Source organism: Anabrus simplex, chromosome 10 (genome assembly GCF_040414725.1).
Source record: "Anabrus simplex isolate iqAnaSimp1 chromosome 10, ASM4041472v1, whole genome shotgun sequence".
NCBI classification, from domain to species: domain Eukaryota; kingdom Metazoa; phylum Arthropoda; class Insecta; order Orthoptera; family Tettigoniidae; genus Anabrus; species Anabrus simplex.
The window spans coordinates 24,749,746-24,772,197 of record NC_090274.1 but is presented as its reverse complement, the minus strand read 5'-3'; the positions used below and the strand labels follow the sequence as shown (position 1 = coordinate 24,772,197).

The 22,452-nt window shown below is 39.8% G+C and overlaps 1 protein-coding gene across 2 annotated transcripts in view; it reads left to right on the top strand.

The window, feature by feature from the left end:
* The window catches only part of LOC136882090 (organic cation transporter protein), a 51,566-nt gene that overhangs the window by 5,101 nt on the left and 24,013 nt on the right, over positions 1-22,452 (top strand). For both annotated transcript variants that reach the window (XM_067154617.2, XM_068229390.1), the window contains exons 2-5: positions 786-1,014; positions 8,428-8,531; positions 12,570-12,724; positions 17,441-17,609. In XM_067154617.2, the coding sequence (XP_067010718.2) occupies positions 786-1,014; positions 8,428-8,531; positions 12,570-12,724; positions 17,441-17,609 (657 nt within the window). The remainder of the gene's footprint in view (positions 1-785; positions 1,015-8,427; positions 8,532-12,569; positions 12,725-17,440; positions 17,610-22,452) is intronic.

Sequence of the window (22,452 nt, the reverse complement as noted above, 5' to 3'; positions counted from 1 at the left end):
CCATTGCTATCCTCTTCGTAACTTCTGATATGCTCCGATTATCACTCGTGATCTGGGTTCCCAGGTAGCAAAACTGTTTCACTTGTTCAATTTTATCAGGGCCAATTTTGAAGTGTGTTATAGGTGTTATCTTGTATTTACATATTGTCAAGGTTTTTGTTTTCCTTGTATTAATTTTGAGGTTCCATTTGCCTAAAGTTTCTGCTAATATATTGATCATTCTCTGCATACTTTTGCCTGTTTCTGCTAGTATGGCAATATCATCAGTAAATCTTATAGAGTGTACTTGTTTGCCATTAATTTTGATCCCAGTTGTTTTCTCCTTCAAGACTGCAATGGCTTCAATGAACATATTGAAGAGATAAGGAGAGATTGGACATCCTTGCCTAACTCCTATCATTTGATAACTAAAATATATATATTTAAGATAAAGACAATGTTCCAGGAATAATTATAACATTAAAATACAAAAATTATGGTTGTGACCTTCGTGTCATAATATGATGCTGTCTTTAAATTGAATTAGGCAATCAAATCAAAGCAGATCTCAGGCAATGAAGTAATCTTGAAATGATAGCCAGAATTAGGAATGTATAAACAAAGAGAAAATTCATTTAAAAGAAGAAAAAATATTTATGACACTCACATCTAGAATGGACTTGAATAGAGAACAAAATGAAATTTATAGCTTATAATAAGTGTATTGTGGAACTGAACCAACATGCCAGGTAATATTTCAGAAAATGTATCTCAAAATAAGATCAAACTGTCTCCTCTTCTGACAGATGCCGGCTCCCATTCGAGAGTGACAATGCTACCTATGGCCTTGCACCTGAGGTTATCAACATGAGCTATCCGTGGGATGATGCCCTGCACACATGGTCGTCCTGTCGGAGGCTGGATGCTAACTTTACTCCCGAATATTTTGAGAGTAACATTCCAGCCAATCGGACAGTTCACTGTGATAGCTGGGTCTATAACCGCACCAAGTATCACAGCAGTGCAGTAATGGAGGTAAGTTACTTGTGTTATTGATCTCATCGACAGCTCTAAGAAATGTTAACAAGCTCTTGTATTGTACCCAAGTTTGTTGTTTCAGTTCTAGCCAAGATCAGTGGATATTCAATTATAGGAAAATGCACAGCTTGTCATTATTACATGTATTACATGTGACATGTAAAAGAACTAACCAATAAAATTATCTTTGTATTCTGATCAGATTGTGTAGAAAGATAGCATAAACATGATAGCTCAACATCAAAATTGAGAAGTGGTCGTGCTGGTGATTATTTAATTTTGACAATCACATTGTGCTGAAAATAAACTTTCAACATATTAGTTCATGTTGAGTACATATACTACCAGACCAAAGAGATGTTTCATTACGGTATTTATTTTTTCATCATCATTTTCCTGCCAGATTAGGGTGTTGATGGCACTTCTCCACCATTGCCTTTCCTTCTACCGCTCCTCTTTAGTAATTGTATTCCAGTTCAGTCTTCTTTTTCCTATACTGTTATTGAGAGCCCATTCATCTTGCTCTGGGCTTTATTCTTGCCCTCTTTCCTTCTATCTTAGTCTCCAACACTTGTGTTTGGTATCCTTCCCTCCTCCATCCTCATAACATGTCCAAAGAATCTCATTTCATTCTTCTCCATCCTATCACTCAGTTTTCTACCCCTAATCTCTTTTCTGACCTCAACATTTCTTACTCTGTCTCTCTGTGTCTTCCCTACCATACTCCTCAGGAACTTCATCTCACTGGCCTGAATTTTCGTCTCATTTCTTGTTGTCAAAGTCCAAGTCTCTGATGCATATGTTAATATAGGGGTAGAGTACATCTTGTATATTATCTCTTTACATTTCAGAGGAACTTCTCTCTTCCACATTCCTTACATTCTAGAAGAATGTACTTCGCACTTGCAACTTTCTGCTGATCTCTTTATCCAACCTTGCATTGTGCATTATTTCACTTCCCAAATATTTGAAGCAGTCAACGACCTCAAAGTTTTGTCCCCTGATACTAACGATTCCTTCTCTTTCTCCTCTTGTCATCACCACTGTTTTTCTCTTCTCCACACTGATTTTCATACTATATTTCTCAATATTTTCATTTATTATTTATTTTTCCTCAAATGCTATTGGCTTTACGTCGCACCGACACAGATAGGTCTTATGGTGACGATGGGACAGGAAAGGGCTAGCACTGGGAAGGAAGCGGCCATGGCCTTAATTAAGGTACAGCCCCAGCATTTGCCTGGTGTGAAAATGGGAAACCACGGAAAACCAACTACAGGGCTGTCGACAGTGGTGTTTGAACCCACTATTTCCTGAATACTGAATACTGGCCGCGCTTAAGCGACTGCAGCTATCGAGCTTGGTCTTCCTCAAATGACTGAGGTTGCTAAACTGACAAAGAATATCACACAATATAAATTTAGTAATGTAATTACAATACAGAATAAAAGATAAACATAATTCCAACGATAATGTAGAGAAAACGATTCTTAGTGACAAAGGGCCGTGAAAACCTAATACCGTCGAGGTTGAAAAAGAACAATTATTGAACAAGGGAGGTCAGATAGGAAAGATGTAACCAAGGATGCTGACACAAGTAAGTGTGAGCAATCCCAGACTCAACTAGAAGAACCGTGTTCGCCCACTCACACTCTCAAAATGTGAGTCCTTCATCTGTCTTTTAGTCGCTTCTTACGCCAGGCAGGAGATACAGTGGATGTTACGTGCTTGAGAACAGAGCTGGAATAAACATGTGATGATGAAGGGGTTAAGGCATTTTCATTGTACTGTTTTGAAAAAAAAATATTTTGAATTAGTTATCCTGAAAATAATGAAAACACAAAAGTGACATGCAAAATTTGCTTGGCAGCAATCATTTTAAAAGTCTGACTAGTCTCACCTAGTGATGATGGTAGCCACTTAACGACCTTGTACTAAAAATACATAATGGAATAATGTATTTTTCCTTGCAAACTTTGGTATCATTACATCCCCATGTGAAAAAAATTCACATTTCTAGCCCTTCGGGCAAGCAACTCAATGTTGAAAACATCCTAGGAATTTGAGCTACGAATTTTAGGTAAATAAGAGTACATAATGCAAAAGCCCTAATTAAGACATGAGTTTGTTAATAAAAATGAACAAAGCGAGTTTTATAATTTCCATACAAGTGTCTTAATTACCATTATAGGCGAGTTGAATATGAGTGTTTATGCTTGATGATAACTATAATTCTATTTTCTAAATATTCATAAATTTCTGTCGCGATGTCGCTTGACAGTTGAGTTTACTGAACAGGCGCAGAGCACATACGCTGGGTTATTGATTTTCCATGGGTGGATCAGGGACCTTGACAGGAAACAAGTGCGAAGCTAGTGTGTTGAACGCAGGTGCGATGGTATTCTTACCTAATTGGTCAAACAGTTGTATCATAATGATAATCTGAACTCTGATTGGTGGAGAACCTGAATCATAATGAAACTTGCACTATAATGAGCCTCATCGAGATTCAGTTTTCTGGGATATATTTCAGCATCATCGAGCATACAATATAATAAAGTAAGAGAATATATTCTTTATTTATTCCTGAAAATTACAATACTTTTCTTAATCATTGTTATGCAGTTGATTAGATTAGCAGTTTGCCTTTTTCTACCACTACAAGCGCTAATGTGAGCCAGTGCAGAGTTTCGCTTAAGACCTTATAATTGCATTCGGTGCGGACATTTAAAAAAAAAAATCGAAAACCACCTGAGGGTATTGAACCAAGGAACACATTACAGAAATAATTATGTTAATAAGTTAATTTGGCTAGAATTTGAATAAAAAGGAAGATGATTAAAGAAACAAGCAATTTTTAGGCTATTTTTCTGGAACTGCATTTAGGCTGGAAGTCATTTTTGAATTATTTTTTTTTAGTTTGAGAGAGCTATCCAAGACTCACCATTTGAAACCTTTCTGGGCCCTTTATCCCTTCAGTTTTTGGCATATTTGACGAAATTACTTAATTTTACGTTTTTCATAATATGGGGATCCTTACCATGTCTGCTAAGGAATGTTTTCAACTTTAAAAAGTCAGTTATTCCCTAAAGACTCTCATTCTGTGAAGTAATTGTAATTTCATGATTAACTGAAAATAGTACTTGAGTAAGATTTTTTTTTTCCTCAGGTAAATCTAATTGAGCCCAATCACTATTATTTTGTCCTTTTCCCATCACCGATTCTCTATTAACACTAATCAGAAGAAGTATGGAAGATGTCCAGTCCTTTGAAGAATGAAAGTACCAGTGAAAGACCGTCCAGCTCCATAGCTAAATGGTTAGAGTGTTGGTCTTTGGTCAGAGGGGTCCTGGGTTTGATTCCCGGCAGGGTCGGGAATTTTAACCATAATTGGTTAATTTCGCTGGCACGGGGGCTGGGTGCATGTATCGTGTTAATCATAATTTCATCCTCATCACGACGGGAGTCAAATTGAAAGACTGCACCTGATGAGCCGAACATGTCCTCGGACACTCCCAGCACTAAAAGCCATACGCCATTTCATTTACCAGTGAAAGATATTTAAGGAGCACAAAAAATGTAAAAATGAGAAAGTCCTTTTGCTTTGCAACCTTAATACCAGTGGGGTTGGAAAGGAGGAAGAGTTGACCAAGGAGGTCAGATAGGAAAGATGAAAGTGAGGAGCCTGGCACAAGTAAGTAGAAACAATCTAAGCATCAACTAGAGGAGGGCCCTTTCGTTGCCCACTCACAGTCACAAGCTGAGAACCCCTGAATGGACACTTAATGCAGTGACAGACTAATTATGCCTGGGAACACTTGGATGGAGAAGCGAGTGGTCACTTCCTTATCAGTGAGCCCGTGGGGGATCCCCCTTTTAATTGCCTCTTATGACAGCCAGGGGATACCGTGAGATAGGGCAATAATGATTGAACTGTACAGTTTGACTAGGGTTGTCAGGTTTTTAAAATGCCAATAAGGGACAGGTCATGTCAACACAATATAGCGACATTTGCTCTAGAAAACATTGAGATATAATTTACCCTATGCTTGACTGTGAAACTCCTCCTCTTTTTGTATAGTTTCCGTATAACATAGTAAATGAAGCTTGAGTGAAGCTTTCAAAAGTAGGAAAGATGTGCATAGATGAGATGCAGTTTTTATCACCAATTGGTACACAAGCTGATCACTTTTCAAAATTAAAATAAAATAAAATAAAATAAAATAAAATAAAATCAAATAAAATAAAATCAAATAAAATCAAATAAAATCAAATAAAATCAAATAAAATAAAATCAAATCAAATCAAATCAAATCAAATCAAATCAAATCAAATCAAATCAAATCAAATCAAATCAAATCAAATCAAATCAAATCAAATCAAAATAAAATAAAATAAAATAAAATAAAATCAAATAAAATCAAATAAAATCAAATAAAATCAAATAAAATCAAATCAAATCAAATCAAATCAAATCTCTTTATTTACAAATGAGGTGTCTACCTCGGTGGCAAATGGTACACTAAAATACATTATTGTCAAGCACTAAATTTTAGATTAACAAGAGAAGAAAATTTTCCTAGAATGCAATCGTGTTAAAATGTTAGCCAAACATCAAGATTGGCAAGAATATCAAATTCAATTGTCTAGCATTTGCAGATGACCTTGCGCTACTTGCAAGTAGTGTGGAAGAGGCTAAACTCCAAATTGAAGAATTAGGACAGCAGCAAAAATTGGATTACAAATCTCCTTTGAGAAGATGGAAATTATGCCATCCTTCAAAGTGGAAACATCACCTATCACACTGACTAATAACAAACAAATTAAGGTTGTTAATAAATATCTTGGAGAGATTATAACTTGGAACTTAAAAGAGAAAATATCAGTTGAAAATAGAATTACCAAATTAAAACAAGCACAACACATTACTTGGCCAACCTACAAGAACAAATCTCTCTCGATAAATGCAAAATTTAAATATTACAACTCCGTTATTAAGCTTGAAGCAACCTATGCTAGTGAAACCTTACTCAATTTGAATATGAAATCAACTGCAGATAAATTACAGAAAAGTAGGTAGAATCATTAGAACAATTCTGAACAAAAAACACCAAGTAGATGGACAATGGCGATTACTACCTAATGAAGTTGCATACCAGGAGAGACTGAGTCTATAATAGATACAGAGCGGAAAAGAAGAGTTGCTTTTTTTTCTGTCACATATCACAACGACCAGAGACTAGGATACTCAAACATTTACTAAACTACTTTTGGAAAAGTAAAACTAAAAATCACTGGTTCAAAGAAGTCCAAGAAGATTTAAATGAATTAGGCTAGACAATTCAACAAATTGAAGACAGAGAAGAAAAGAGGATCCTAAGAAATAATGACGTGAGACTTAAACTGAAGACCTATACACGCAAACAGTACAACGTAACTTACAAAGAACGGGCAGCCAGGTCAGAGAGAATGAAACATTTCTGGGAACAAAAGAAGAAAAATCAACCGAATTGTAACCAATATTCATAAGACTTGACTGTGTGTAAATCGATTTCAGTGCTCCAATGTGGGCATAATATAAATAAAAAAATTAATAAAATTTACGCTAACAATTTTTTCTATTAAACACATACATACATACATACATACATACATACATACATACATACATTATCATTATAGACTGTTATGCATTTCAGCGTTCAGTCTTCAAGCCTCTGAGAATTTACTAAACGTCGCCACAATCCTCGATTTGCAACTAGTGTTGTGGCCTCATTTAGTTCTATACCTCTTATCTTTAAATCGTTAGAAACCGAGTCTAACCATCGTCGTCTTGGTCTCCCTCTACTTCTCTTACCCTCCATAACAGAGCCCATTATTCTCCTAGGTAACCTATCCTCGTCCATTCGCCTCACATGACCCCACCACCGAAGCCAGTTTATGCGTACAGCTTCATCCATCGAGTTCATTCCTAAATTAGCCTTTATCTCCTCATTCCGAATACCCTCCTGCCATTGTTCCCATCTGTTTGTACCACCAATCATTCTTGCTACTTTCATGTCTGTTACTTTTAACTTATGAATAAGATATCCTGAGTCCACCCAGCTTTCGCTCCCGTAAAGCAAAGTTGGTCTGAAAACAGACCGATGTCAAGATAGTTTCGTCTGGGAGCTGACTTCCTTCTTACAGAATACTGCTGATCGCAACTGCGAACTCACTGCATTAGCTTTACTACACCTTGATTCAATCTCACTTACTATATTACCATTCTAATTATAATATCTCCTGTACTTACAAATATAGTCAACTCATATACAGTATGTGGAATTACTTCAAATAATACTATACAACTGGTATAAGATTAAAATTTACATTGCATTTATTTACTTATTTATTTTTTACCCATTTTGGAACCTAAGTAGCATAACGACCTGCTGCATCTTAACTAGAGCCCCTTTTGCCACCACTTTTCAGAGTTCCTGAAGGGCCTTATATGAAGATAAAATTGGAATTGAAGAGGACAAATTGGGGAAAATTTTCATTTGTAGGGTGAGGAATTTATTCAAGGGAAATGTTCAATAAATTTCCAAGTACATTGAAATCATTTAAGAAAAGATTAAAACAATTGATAGAGAATATGCCACCTGGGCGTAGGGAGGATCCTATTTACTAAGATATCAGTATTTCATTCGATATCAAATGATATTTTCTCCAAACTACAAGGATTCAAAATTAAATTGATTCATATTAAATTTGGGATCACAACAGTTCCGAGATTGAGCAAGTAGCTGCGTGGTTAGGGGCGTGCAGCTGTCAGCTTGAATTTGGGAGATAGTAGGTTCAAACACCACTGTCGGCAGCTGAGGTTCTTTTTAATTTTCACACTAAGTAATTAAGGCCACATTCCTAGTCTTTCCTATCCCATCCTCGCCATAAGACCTATCTGCGGCGGTGTGACGTAAAGGAAAAGTTCCAAGATAAACTAAATAATTAAGAGAATCAACATGTTTTATTTTTCATTATTCTTAGGTATATTTTTATTCTATCTTTTATATGTTTTTTAACTTTAGTTTGAATGAAATATATGATTTCACTTCAAAGGCAATGTCTTATTCAATTTTATTAATTTTAATCTATTTTTAAATCATTGTATAGAAAAATAAGGCATTGCAAATTAGATCCCCTGATTATTTTAAATTCATAATCGTGTTTTTCTTCATAATTTTTTTTTATCCTGGTCAGTGAGTAAATTTAAATTATTATTTTATTTTATTTCATTCCATCTCATCTCATACTATTAGGGACCAATGAGCTAGATTTTAGGCCCCTTTAAATCATGATCACAATATTATCATCATATCATCATCATCATCATCCTTAGTGAGCTCCATTTCTCTGTGCTACTTCCAGTTTGACTTGGTGTGTGAGGATGCTTGGTTACGGGCAACAGCCGATGCTCTCTTCATGTTCGGTGTCCTTCTTGGCTCAATTATCTTTGGAGACTTGTCTGACAGGTAAGATGCTGTTTCACTCAGATTAGCAACTGCTTTCTACTTCAAAACTTTCACAATTGAATTATCTTTCCAGGTATTTTGCAGTGCGTTATACTTCAGGTACTGACATATCTTCAGCTTGTCTTTGTTTCGTAGCCTATGTTCCTCATTTCTCGTATGGTGTACAAAAGTTATACTTGCTGTATGTGATAGTTAGAGAGATAGATAATATCTTTATTTGTGGTACACATAGGGCTCTAGGTCGTGACCACTGTATTTACAATGTACAGCATTAAAAGTATAAAATAATATAATCCAAACAAACCAAACGCCATGGCACAAAAGGCCCGAAGGGCCATGGCCTACCAAGTGACCACTACTCAGCCCAAAGGCCTGCAGATTATAAGGTGTTGTGTGGCCAGCCCAACAAATCCTCTCGGCCATCATTTTTGGCTTACTACACTGGGGCCGCCATCTCATCCTGAGATAGCTCCTCAATTGTAATCATGTAGGCTGAGTGGACCTCAAACCACCCCTCTGATCCAGGTAAAAGTCCCTTATCTGACCGGGGTCTCCGGGTAAAAATGACAACAACCTCGCACAATTACAACAAGGTGTCAGCTTCCTCATTTGGGAAAATGTATTATCTTATTTAAAGAACAACATTTAGCGAACAGTTGGGTAAGATACCATGATGTTCTATTGTGCAGTGATTGGCATGATGATCTAAAGATGACCGCTAATATCACAGCCATTCGAGCCATGCCTGGCGGATTCCAAGACAATAACCATTGTCTAAATTGCCACGTTGAGATAGGAGAGAGAATCTACAAGGGATGGCTGCCCTAGAACAAGGGGCACTGTACAATAACAGAATCAGATAGTTATTTTTGCACTATTTATCTTAGGATAAAATGTACTTACATATTTTTAAAATTCTAAATTCCCGTGGAGGGAATTAGATATTTTTCACCAATAGAGCATGTCAAAATGTCAAAACAGATCAGATGTAAGGCTTTTCAGGAGTTTGCTCTATTAACCAGCGTTTCGTCTTAGGTCTGACACTAGACTCATCAGAGTGGGATGTGCCAGATCCTACCCACTGATGCTGGGGTGTATGCAGGTAAACATACCAGGAGCCGTTATAAGAGGCACAGTCTGAGAACTGCATACGGGAGATAAATCTCTACAATGGAATTATTACCCACCTAGCAATTCCAACCTGGTGAAAAATATCTAATTCCCTCCATGGGAATTTAGAATTTTCCATTCGGAATTGCTAGGCGGGCAATAATTCCATTGTGGAGATTTATCTCCCGTATGCAGTTATCAGACTGTGCCTCTTATAAGGGCTTCTGATAAGTTCACCTGCATACACCCCAGCGTCAGTGGGTAGGGTCTGGCACATCCCACTCTGATGAGCCTAGTGTCAGACCTAAGACGAAACGCTGGTTAATAGAGCAAACGCCTGAAAAGCCTTACATCTGATCTGTTTTGATATCCCCGATCAGGAAAACATTTTTCTTTACATATACCATCCGTATAAATGGTGATTCACCATTGACAATGAAATACATAAAACATTTAAATAAATATCTTTTATAAAACAAAACAGGATTACCAAAACAGAGGAAGAAATTAACTGAAAATTTTGTGAGAGATCCTCGCGCACCAAAGAGTAACCCCAATCCCTTCCCAGCAACTGGTGTGTGTGTGATACTTTTCTTCATTGTACTTAAAACAGGGTTCATAGTGTCTCTTTTTTTCAGAATCAACTTCTTTGACCTGTGAACTGTTACTCTCAAACCTTATTGTTGAATCAATAACAACGCCGATATTTCTCTTCCTATCAGTTGTGAAAGTGTCTGCATGTTTACTGGATCCATCGCTAGAGATACAGTGCAATTCTTCAAAGATTTCAAATCTGCCAGATTTTTTGAAGTTCTGCAATACTGGTCATGACCCTATGGTGCCTGTTACTTCTCAATAGTTTCCCTTCCAAGCAGAAACCAAGGACATGAGGGAGGGTTTCTATCTCATTGCAGTGACAGCAACTGTTTTCTTCGCTTCTACCGGGAACGCTTCAGACCGCTATCACATGTCCTAGCATATTGTCCTTACAATGAAACCCTGTGACTTACTAGACACCATGAGTTATTCATTCCATTATAGGTCTGTATTGATGGTAAAACAGTCACAATTATAGATTGAGATTTCCCACCTAATCAATACTTAATTTCTTTAAATGTATGTATTCACATTAAAAATACATTAATACAGTATCAGTTTCAATCTCATAAGAGATCATCTTCAGCTGCTGAAGAACATTGAGAAGATAAAACAACAAATACATCAGGTTAATACATTACTTATTCTAACTCAACGTACAATTTTTGATATTAATGATAAAATGTGTGTGATGACGTATTAAAAATAGTCACATTTCATGTCTATAATTTCCTTCCCTTGTGTTGTTCTTATATTTTTAAAAATGTTCTCTTATAATAGATCTTCTTCCACTTTGAGATGGGTCAGTTGTAAATGGTTAATCAAATTTGTCATTGTGTGAATAAAATTGGTTAAAACTTGTCCATTTTGAAATAAATGCTTCTTAGTTTAGAGCTAGGTCTAGTGTCTTGTTGGTATATTAATTCTTTCAGGTTGTTATTATGTGGTTGAATTGGGTAAGAACATCCCTTGCTATGGGTATTATAATTATTCTGAACTGGTTGTGGCAGAACCGGCCCCATGGTGTAGGGGTACCATGCCTGCCTCTCGCCCGGAGGCCCCGGGTTCGATTCCCAGCCAGGTCAGGGATTTTTCTCTCGACCTGAGGGCTGATCCGAGGTCCACTCAGCCTATGTGATTAGAATTGAGGAGCTATCTGATGGTGAGATGGCGGTCCCGGTCTCGAAAGCCCAGAATAACAGCCGAGATGATGCGTCGTGCTGACCACATGACCCCTCGTAATCTGCAGGCCTTTGGGCTGAGCAGCGGTCGTTGGGTAGGCCAAGGCCCTTTCAAGGGCATTAAGTGTTATGGGGTTTGGTTTGGTTGTGGCAGACCACATAATAGATTGGGATGTTCTCTCTTTGGGCTGGCTGTTTATGATCCTGCTGGAAGCGTGTGCTGCGTCATCACACACATTTTATCATTAATATCAAAAATTGTACATTGACTTAGAATTGTTGTTTTATCTTCTTAATGTTCTTCAGGAGCTGAAGATGATCTCTTATGAGATTGAAACCGGTGCTGTATTAATGTATTTTTAATGTGAATACGTACATTTAAAGAAATCTCAATCTATAAATGTGATTACTAGACACCACGTATATGAACCTTCATCATTCAGTCATTAAGAAATGCTGGCTACACAGTGAATGAAGAGGTTGATGGGTTGTCGGAGACTGGCAGTACCCATAGAATTGATATGATAGCCTTCAAAAATAACATCCCTGAATATAATAATTGATTTTATGATTCAGCTTGAATCGAATGCTAACCAGCCTGGTGAAGTACATGGGGAAAAGTAGAGAATTCATGAGCCATTTATCCCCTTTTCCTGACGTGAATATGGACTGGATAACTTCGATGTTATAGGCCTCATGATTGGTGCAGGAGTAATACTGCCCAGATTGTTTGAAGATGAGGATTTGTAGCATGGATTTTACTTTCACAACAGGACCCCGCTTTCTGCAAGACAAGCAACATGCATCTCGTGAAATGCTGCGATAAATGCCTGAACAGGATGGGAGACTATACTGAAAAATAGCAGCATCCCTTTAAATGATGCAGTTTATATTCTTCTAATAAGCACGTACTGGAATTGTATCCGTATTTTCTGATCATCCCTTGTATTACGTTGTTGAATTTTGTGATAGTGACCAGTGAAATTGTTAGATAATATTTGCAAATTATACCTATATGGCCAACCTGAAATTAAAAAATTCTTATTTTTCAGTATGAGCAAAAGTCTACTGATGTTTTTGCAAATAATGAGTTTTACATTTTCTTTGTTTGAAAAGAAAGAGTAATGAGACCAGCATCACTTGTTGATAGGTTTGGAAGACGTCCCATCTTCTTCATCTCACTCGTGTCTCAGCTGGTCAGCGGACTAACTGCAGCTGTGCTGCCTAACTACGTGAGCTTCATGCTGGCCAGAATGGTAATAGGAGCAACCACATCTGGTGTCTTCCTGGTAGCGTATGTCATAGGTACAGTCATCGTTACCCACAACTTGTACAAGCCATCACCAACAGTTACAGCTGTTTATTTATCTTCCATTCCATATCCCTTGCACTCCTGTTTTCCCCGTCTGTTCAAACTTAGCTACGAAGCCTTATCTATCAAGTTCAATATTTACTGTGCTAACAGATATTTCTGTAAGCATCAACAAATGACTCCCGTACACGAATCTTATTGTTTGAAGCCTATAGACACTGGTGTTTATCAAGAGCTTCGTTGTCATTATGTTTACACTTTGTGAGTGTTCCTATCCTGCTGAGTTTCCTATCTATGATGTAAATTTATACATTTACTTGTCATTACACATGTGGAACACCTTTTCAGAATTTCTTGCCTTCAGAGTACTGCATATTGGAGCATCTTTGTTAATATTAACACATCTAATTAATGCAAAAAAAAAATTAAAATTAATCAGAACAAAACCTAGTTTGTCTTTTTTTTTAAATCTTTGTATTCAATTGTAAAATTTATCATCATTGCTTTCCTCCATGCATTCTGTTCGAAATGGCATTCTCGATATTGTCCCACCCAATGTTAACTGTTCATAGGTCTTCTTTGAATGTTTAGTGCCATGTTTTGTGTGGTCTGTTCAGCTTCAGCCTGCCTCCTGGTAGCTTCCAGTGCATAGCAGCCTTCCAGTAACAGCTGTCTGTTATCTATAACAGAACTATTTAAAATAGTTTTACTTGAGTCCACAGTGTCAATACACCTTATAATGATAGAAAACTATTTATTTTACCATACATGTTTCAGGAAAATCATCCATTCCGTTCATCAGTGATGTCAGCTTAACAAAGTGTTCTTTGAGAATGGAATGGTTGATTTAGTTCTGTAATAGATTCAGACAAGTCAATACTGGATCAAACAATCATATTAACCTATTATGGTTAAATTTGTCAACAGCTGTCTGGTAAGCGAAGAAAAAAATTTCCACTAGATGCATTCAACGTTCCACCCCAATATCTTGCATTTTCCTGGAACCACTCTAACGTAAAATGAAATGAAATGAAATAGAGCAGGTGACACCCAAAAGTTTGCATAAGCAACATAGGTGGAATACGTTGGGCTTCTTTGCTGTCTGGACCGTAATTTTCCATGTCTCATTGGTGTAGATCGCTGTTGGCATGCTGACTATTTTATAAAGTTTTGTCTCTTTATCAACTGTTGAAGTGGATCAGATGGTTCACTGAAAGACTTCTGAGGCTTTGCCAATTTTCATCTACACTGCCATCCTTGCAATAAGACATTACAGAGTTAAGTGAATTATTTTACTAGTTCATTTGGCTGTTGCCCAGCAGTGATCGATGTAATAGTACTGTAAAATTAATTACTTGAAGAAAAAGGAAGGAAGAAAAACAGAATGTAATTTAAGCTACAGACACAGCCTGCAAAGTAGAAGAGCTACTAGCCGATGGTTGACTGGCTTGAAATATCTCATATATCCAAGTGGCGAATGATGCTTGATGCGTTTTTGCCTTCAAAACTAACATGGGGGAACAATTATTACAATTGCACTCTAGTGTCTGAGACTTCCATGTATCATTTCCAGACATATGACTTTTTATAGCTGCCATAAGTGTGTGCTAAAAATATTACGTTCAATAAATCATGATCAGAAAGACACAGATCTTTTCCGTTCACTATAAAACAAAGGCTCAGTTTAAAATGAAATGATAGATTCTGCTATCCACCTCATGACTTGATGGGGGTCAGACTTCCTGCTGCCTTTCTTCCCACTCGCACATACGTTTATGCTAGTTGCTCTATGTGCTGGTAATTGCTGTCTTAAGAGGAAGCACAACTAGGCAACCATCCTCTTTAATGCTAACCAAACCCGATGGCGCAACAGCCCTGAAGGACCATGACCAACCAAGTGATCACTGCTCAGCCCGAAAGCCTGCAGATTATGAGTTGTCATGGTCAGCATGAAGAATCCTCTTGGCCGTTATTCTTGGGTTCCCAGATTGCGGTCACTATCTCACTGTCAAATAGTTCCTCAATTGTAATCATGCAGGCTGAGTAGACCTTGAAGCAGCCCTCAGATCCAGGTAAATATTCCTGAACTGGCCAGGAATCAAATCCAGGGCGTCCAGGTAAGAGGCAGGCACACTACCCCTACACTACAGGGCCGGCCGTAATGCTAACCAGCAGAGGAAAAAAGACAGATATTGGCAAACAAAAGAGAAGGGCAACTACAGGCATGAAATTGAAAGACTCCCTTGGGCTCGAAAACCTAATACCTTCAGGTTCAGAAGTGAACAAGTATTGACCAAGAGAGCCTGGATAGAAAACACAAAAGCAAGGAGCATGACACAAGTAAGTAGAAACAATGTCAGGCTCAGCTACGGGTTCTGTGGGCACCAACCCTGAGGTCCTCTTTTCGTCACCTCTTACGACAGGCAGGTGGTTATTCACTGCAAATGGAACACAAGACCACTCCCGATTTTTCCAGTTGACCAAAGTGTCATAGCTTGTTACTCCTCTCAGGACTGATTGTGTAAACCGTTTGATCTTAGATCAGAGACGAAACTGATCTCAGTTCACGCAAAACTCAGGCATTTGTATTGTATAAACATTAATCTGAGATCAATTTGCACTGAACTAAGATCAACTTTGACTGGAGAAATTTCTCCGGTCAAACTCTTTGATCTCAGAACAAGGAGTTGTTTTCTACTTGAGATACAAGAACAGCTGATTGTTAATAAAATATTACCTGTGTTGTTATGATAAATGGTAAAAAAAATACACTGAAGTCTAACCTCATACATTGCTAGCCATAGTTGTTGTCCGTATATAGGAAATATTACTCTTCTTACTGCAGTGTAATGTAATAACTTTATAACATAACCTCGAAAAATTGCTTACATTATAATCTTATCTCGTTCATATTTTACAGATGTTTGATTACTCTGATTTCTCGGATATATCTTCTGATGATGAAAATGATGTATTTTGTCGGGCTCCCTGTGTGTTCTGTGAATGAGGAAATCCAGTGAGAGAATTGAGTGATAAGAAGTTTAAACTGAGGGATCACTTAGGAAAAGATACCGTAGAACAGCTAGAACTCAGGTTGTGTGATATTCTAGTTAAACCTACCAGGAGAAACAACCCTGTCACCGAATCTTTGCTACAGGAAGTTTTAAGTTAGTCGTTGATGATTTACTGCATGTAGACACAGCGACAGTCTGTAGAGCCATTCATCGTGTATCTAACCTTATTGCTGCACTCAAACACGAGTTTATCAAAATGCCTTCTGAACAAATTGACGTGAGGAAAATCATATGCGATGGTTTCGATGTACAACATGTCCCTGGTGTTCTAGGCACTAGAGATTGTACCCACACAGCTATAACGTCTGCTGGGGATTATAACGCCGAAGTTTATAGGAATCATCATGGGTGGTTTCCGTTATATGTTCAAATTATTTGTGATGTTAGGATCATGTCCCTAAATATCATAGAAAGATGGCCAGGATCTGCTCACAATAGCAATATCTTCATTAATTTATGAGTGCATGCTTAATTCGAAATAGGAGACATTCCATAAGGCATACTCCTGGGAGACAAAGGCTGTCAGTGTTGTCGTTACCTGCTGACTCCAGTACTTCATGTCAAAACAGCTGCAGAGTGAGCTTATATTTGAGCCCATAAAGCGACCAAATCAAAAAAAGAAATAGAGTGAAGTTACATTGTGTTCTTTTAGAATTGGCCTTATGTCGCACCAACACAGAGAGGTCTTATGCCGACGTTGGGATAGGAAAGGTCTAGGAGTGGGAAGGAAGCAGCCGTGGCCTTAATTAAGGTACAGCACCAGCATTTGCCTGGTGTGAAAATGGGAAACTACAGAAAACCATCTTCTGGGCTGCCAACAGTGGGGCTCGAACCCGCTACCTCCCAGATGCAAGCTCACATCTGCATGCCCCTAACCACACAGCCAACTCATCTGGTACAATTTCAACTATGGCATCCTTGTCTTCCTTGGAAAAAATTAGGAGTACGGTTCTTTTTCTGCTTCATTTCAGTCATTTTTTTCTTTCTTTTGCTCGGCACACAGAATACGAAGGAAAACGTATTCACACTGTTCACCACGACTCGCGATACTCAGCTGTTTCTGCGCTGATGCCAAGCACTCACATATGAACTGGGATCAAAATTGAACTACGATTAGTTGATCTTGGATCAGTGTTATACAACACAACACCGGTCTGATCTCAGATCATTTTCTGAACTTAGATTAAAACTGATCTCCAGTCAGTGGTGTTTATACAATCGGCCCTAAGAGTATCACGGGACATAAAAAGTGTGCTTAGTCTTCTCAGGCTTCTTGAGACTGCATTATAGTTTCCCATCTCTGATATATCAGTTGTTTCACTGTCCAAGTCCTCAGACATTGAAGCAATCAAAATCTGAACATCGATAGGTGCCCTAGATTCACAGAAGGACTTGGCCTGTTCCAATTTGCCCCCTCTACTCCACCAGTACCTGTGAACATCTTCTTTTATTCTCCACTTAATAATATTATACAGGTACTTTCATCATAATATATTATTTCTCTTCTTTCCGAGTGCTATTAACTATGTTCTTACCTGTCATGTCCGTACTCTCAATCAAATTCCTCAACTCTGAGAAATCTGCATGTGTAAATAAATTTTAAGATATTCATTTGTGTTATTTTTTAAATTTCAGCCATGGAACTGGTGGGCCCCAGCAAGCGGCTCTTTGCTGGTGTCGTCTGTCAGTTCTTCTTCACGGCGGGCTACATCCTGACAGCTTTCCTTGCGTACTTCATCAAAGACTGGAGGATGCTGCAGGTGGCGCTCTCGCTCCCTGGAGTCATCTTCCTGTCTTACTGGTGGTATGTAGGGACCTTATTACTAGAGTTCGGGTAACATACGAAGGTGAGCAGAGCACCTTACAGTGAACAGTTATTATTTTTATTACCTCTCAACATTTTATTTTGTTACCCTGTATTTATTTATTTTTTAAAATTCATCCATCCACTTGAATATAATATCTTTTGGGTTTTTGGCATGTGAAAGAGGAAAATTAGAAAATCTTTGTGTTCCTTGAAGACTTCACTGTGTGTCCACAGAAGAGACACTCAACTGACTATGGCTATGCCAAATAAAATTCAGGAAACTCAATCGCCAAAAATACTAGTGTTTCGCTCTAGTGCAGCATGGGCTCATCAGTTGGATACCGCACCTTCCCAAGACACCGGCTGGCTAGCACGCCGGTAGCGACACCTCCGCAAGCTATACATGTAATAAGCAGAATGCAGTGCCGACGTACTAGGGGAGAATTGAATCTCCACTTGCTATATATGCCCTCCTGAGGCATGACCAAAAATATGGCTTCCGATTGAGATAGCTATATAAAATTCAGGGAAGTCAGTCGTCAAAAGTACCAGTGTTTCGCCCCAGTGCGGCATGGGCTCATCAGTTGGATACCGCACCTTCCCAAGACACTGGCTGGCTAGCATGTCAGTAGCGATACCACTGCTAACTATACATGTGATAAGCACAACTCAGTGCCGACTTACTGGGGGCTGTCATGGCTATGACAGTTCTAACAATGATGAAAGGTTTGAATTTAATCAACCATAATATTTATTTATTCTGAGTATTGTCCCAATGAGCTATTAGTTCGAGGGAGGGACTGCTCTTTACACTTACGGCTTTACAATTAATGGTAGAAATTTTTAATATTTATAATATACGTTGATCACAACAATATTGGCAGTACACTGGATGTAAATATTATATTTAAATGTGGCAATAATAAATAATATTCTATATATTTTTGTAATAAGTATATAAAAACAGACTTCTTAAATAGTGAAAGTTTTTTAATTCTACTTAATTCAGGTTGGCAATTTTTTACATGATGTTGCAGCAGAATATGCTGTACTTTTTATTCCATACCTTGAAGAAGATACATGGCCAGTGTATATCTGATCTACTGACCTAGTTTAATAGTTATGAGAGTCTTTCATGTACCTCATATTTGTGTTTAAGGAGATCATACCATTGCTCTGTTGCTGAAAATATTGATACTGTTCTTCATCACCAGAGGGCTCAATAAGCGCTATTATATTGCGAGAAGAAATTTATGTCGCCATATTTTCTCCAAGTCTGATGTTCATGTCTGTGAGTTAGAGAAGAGACGATACAAGGTCATCAGACTAATTAAAGATAGAGGGGATGGGGATAAATGGAAAATAAATCAAGTGCGAAGGAAGAAAGATAAAGACAAATGGTGGTGGACAAGACAACTTGTATCGTCATCCCGAAGTGGTGCAGCTCTTTGCTGGCACCCCCCCATTAGAAGTGAACTGCATGTACCATTTTAACCACATAGCATACACGCCCTCCTGCCATTCTTAAATTTCTGGCAGTACCGGGAATCGAACCCGGAGCACCGAGGATGGCTGCTAATAACATTACCCGTTACGCTATGGAGGCGGACGTGGTGATGGTGATTATTGTTTTTAAGAGGAAGTACAACTGGACATACGTCCTCTGTTAACGTTAATCAGTTAGAAAAATAGAATAAGTCTGAGTGGTTGTGGTGGTGATTATTGTTTTAAGAGGAAGTACAACTGGGCAACCATTCTCTATTAAATAGGAAAAAGCAGGAGGTAATTGAGTAATTGCTTAGATCACATCAGTGGTGTGCTGCAAGAGTAATGCTTATATTTGATGTATTTCTATGTACCAGTAACAATCCAAAACTCTGTTTCGAAACGTTAAATCTTGAGGAAAAAAATTGAAGGGATCCAACACTTTTAAAAATGAAGGTATCGGCCAAAGCAAGTCAAGGGCCACAAAGGGTGTGAAAATAAAAGACTCCCTGGGCCTCGCAACCTAGTACCGTCAGGGTTGGAAAAGAACAAGTGTTGACCAAGGAAGATTGGATACGATAGATGAAAGTGAGGAGCCTGGCAAAAGTAAGTAGAAACAATGCCATGACTCAGCTAAGGGCTCTGTGGTCGCCAACCCATGCTCCCAAGTTGAAAGCCTCTGGGGCCCCTTTTAATCGCCTCTTAGGACAGGCAGGGGATATCATGGGTTTTATTCTACTGCCCCCACACTCACAGGGGGGGAAGGGGAAAAGAGACAAAGAAAAGAAAAATATACAGAATAAAATCGAGATGGAGATAGAGAGAAGAGTAAATCTAAAACAGTGGAGAGGCGATCGGGGGGGGGGGATAATAATTTATTATTATTATTATTATTATTATTATTATTATTATTATTATTATTATTATTATTATTATTATTATTATTATTATTATTATTATTATTATTATTATTTGCAAGGGCATGTGGAAAATCTTTTATAAGAAGCTTGTGAGGGTCCGAACTCAACAAGTGTGTGGAGATTCTTACCCACGAAAAACCACACTCCCTTTTCCCATGATGTTTATCTCCGCCCCGGAAACCGCTCTCGCATTACTTCAGGACGGATGTCGTGCTTAATGCATCTTGTGCTTCGTCTTCCTTCTCCACCATGCAGCAGTCCTGCGCACACGCTATGGCACATGGAGGCTCGCCCTAGCATCTTGCTGCTGGCACATGGAGGCTTGCCCTAGCACCACGCTGCTGGCCCAAGGAGGCTTGCCCTAGCATCTCGCTGCTGGCACCTCGCTGGTGGCACATGGACGCTCGCCCTAGCACCTCACTGCTGGCACTAGCCAGGCTGCTTGCCATGGTGCTTTTACCTTGCAGCAGTCCCGCACACGCTGCTGACACATGGAGGCTCGCCCTAGCATCTCGCTGCTGGTATATAGAAGCTCGCACTGGCATCTCGCTGCTGGCACATGGAGGCTCGCCCTAGCACATCGCTGCTGGCACCTCACACCTCGCTGCTGGCACTATCCAGGCTGCTCACCATGGTGCTTTTACCTCGCAGCAGTCCCGCGCACACGCTGCTGGCCCATGGAGGCTCGCCCTAGCATCTCGCTGCTGGCATATAGAAGTTCGCACTGGAATCTCGCTGCTGGCACATGGAGGCTCGCCCTAGCACATCGCAGCTGGCACATGGAGGCTCGCCCTAGCACCTCACTGCTGGCACTAGCCAGGCTACTCGCCATGGTGGTTTTACTTCGCAGCAGTCCCCCACACATGCTGCTGGCACATGGAGGCTCACCCTAGCATCTCGCTGCTGGCATATAGAAGCTCGCACTGGCATCTTGCTGCTGGCACATGGAGGCTCACCCTAGCACATCGCTGCTGGCATCTCGCACCTCGCTGTTGGCACCTTGCTGCTGGCACATGGAGGCTTGCCCTAACATCTTGCTGCTAGCATTTAGAAGCTTGCTCTGGCACCTCGCTGCTCGCATCTCACTGCTGGCACATGGAGGCTCGCCCTAGCACCTCGCTGCTGGCACATGGTGGCTTGCCCTAACATCTTGCTGCTAGCATATAAAAGCTTACCCTGGCATCTCGCTGCTGGCACATGGAGGCTCGCCATAGCACCTCGCTGCTCGCACCTCGCACCTTGCTGCTGGCACAAGGAGGCTCGCCCTAGCACCTCGCTGCTGACACATGGAGGCTAGCGCTAGCATCTCGCTGCTGGTATATAGAAGCTCACCATGGCATCTTGCTTCTGACGCATGGAGGTTCACCGTAGCACCTTGCTGCTGGCACATGGAGGCTTGCCCTAGCACATCGCTGCTGGCACCTCGCTGCTGGTACTTCCCTGTTAGAACCTTGCTGCTTGCACCTCGTTGCTGGCACCTCACTGCTGGCATACAGAAGCTCGCCCTAGCACCTTGCTGCTGGCACATGGAGGCTCGACCTAGCACCTCGCTGCAGGCACATGGAGGCTTGCCCTAACATCTTGCTGCTAGCATATAAAAGCTTGCCCTGGCATCTCGCTGCTGGCACATGGTTGCTCGCCCTAGCACCTCGCTGCTGGCACCTCACTGCTTGCACATGGAGGCTCACTCTAGCACCTCACTGCTGGCACTAGCTAGGCTGCTCGCCATGGTGCTTTTACCTTGCAGCAGTCCCGCGTACACGCTGCTGGCACATGGAGGCTCGCCCTACCATCTCGCTGCTGGCATCTTGCTGCTGGCACATGGAGGCTCGCCCTAGCACATCGCTGCTGGCACATGGAGGCTTGCCCTAACACCTCGCTGCTAGGATATAAAAGCTTCCCTGGCATCTCGCTGCTGGCACATGGAGGCTCGCCCTAGCACCTCACTGCTGGCACCTTGCTGCTAGCACCTCGCTGCTCGCATCTCGCTGCTGGCACATGCAGGCTCGCCCTAGCACCTCCCTGCTGGCACTAGCCAGGCTGCTCGCCATGGTGCATTTACCCTGCAGCAACCCGCGCACTTCGTAAGTTTTAATGATTCATCGCAAATTTCCTAACCATACAGAAGTATTAATTTGACAGTCGACATGGGAAGCCGCCTTTTACTAGATTTCGGTCCCTTCATATTTCCCATGAGTCTACTCAGTGCAGTCATGGTTTTTGCTGACTTATCTGTTACCCATTGGATGTGATCCCAAAATGTAAGCTTACTATCAAGTGTTACACCAAAATATTTTCTGCTCCTATTTGTTTCGATGACTCTCTGCCCCACCTGCATCGGTACAACAGTATTAATCCTTTTCCTCATCAGGAGGACAATTATAATACCAATATAAATGGTCCGTTATTGTACATTATAAATTTTCCAGCTAACT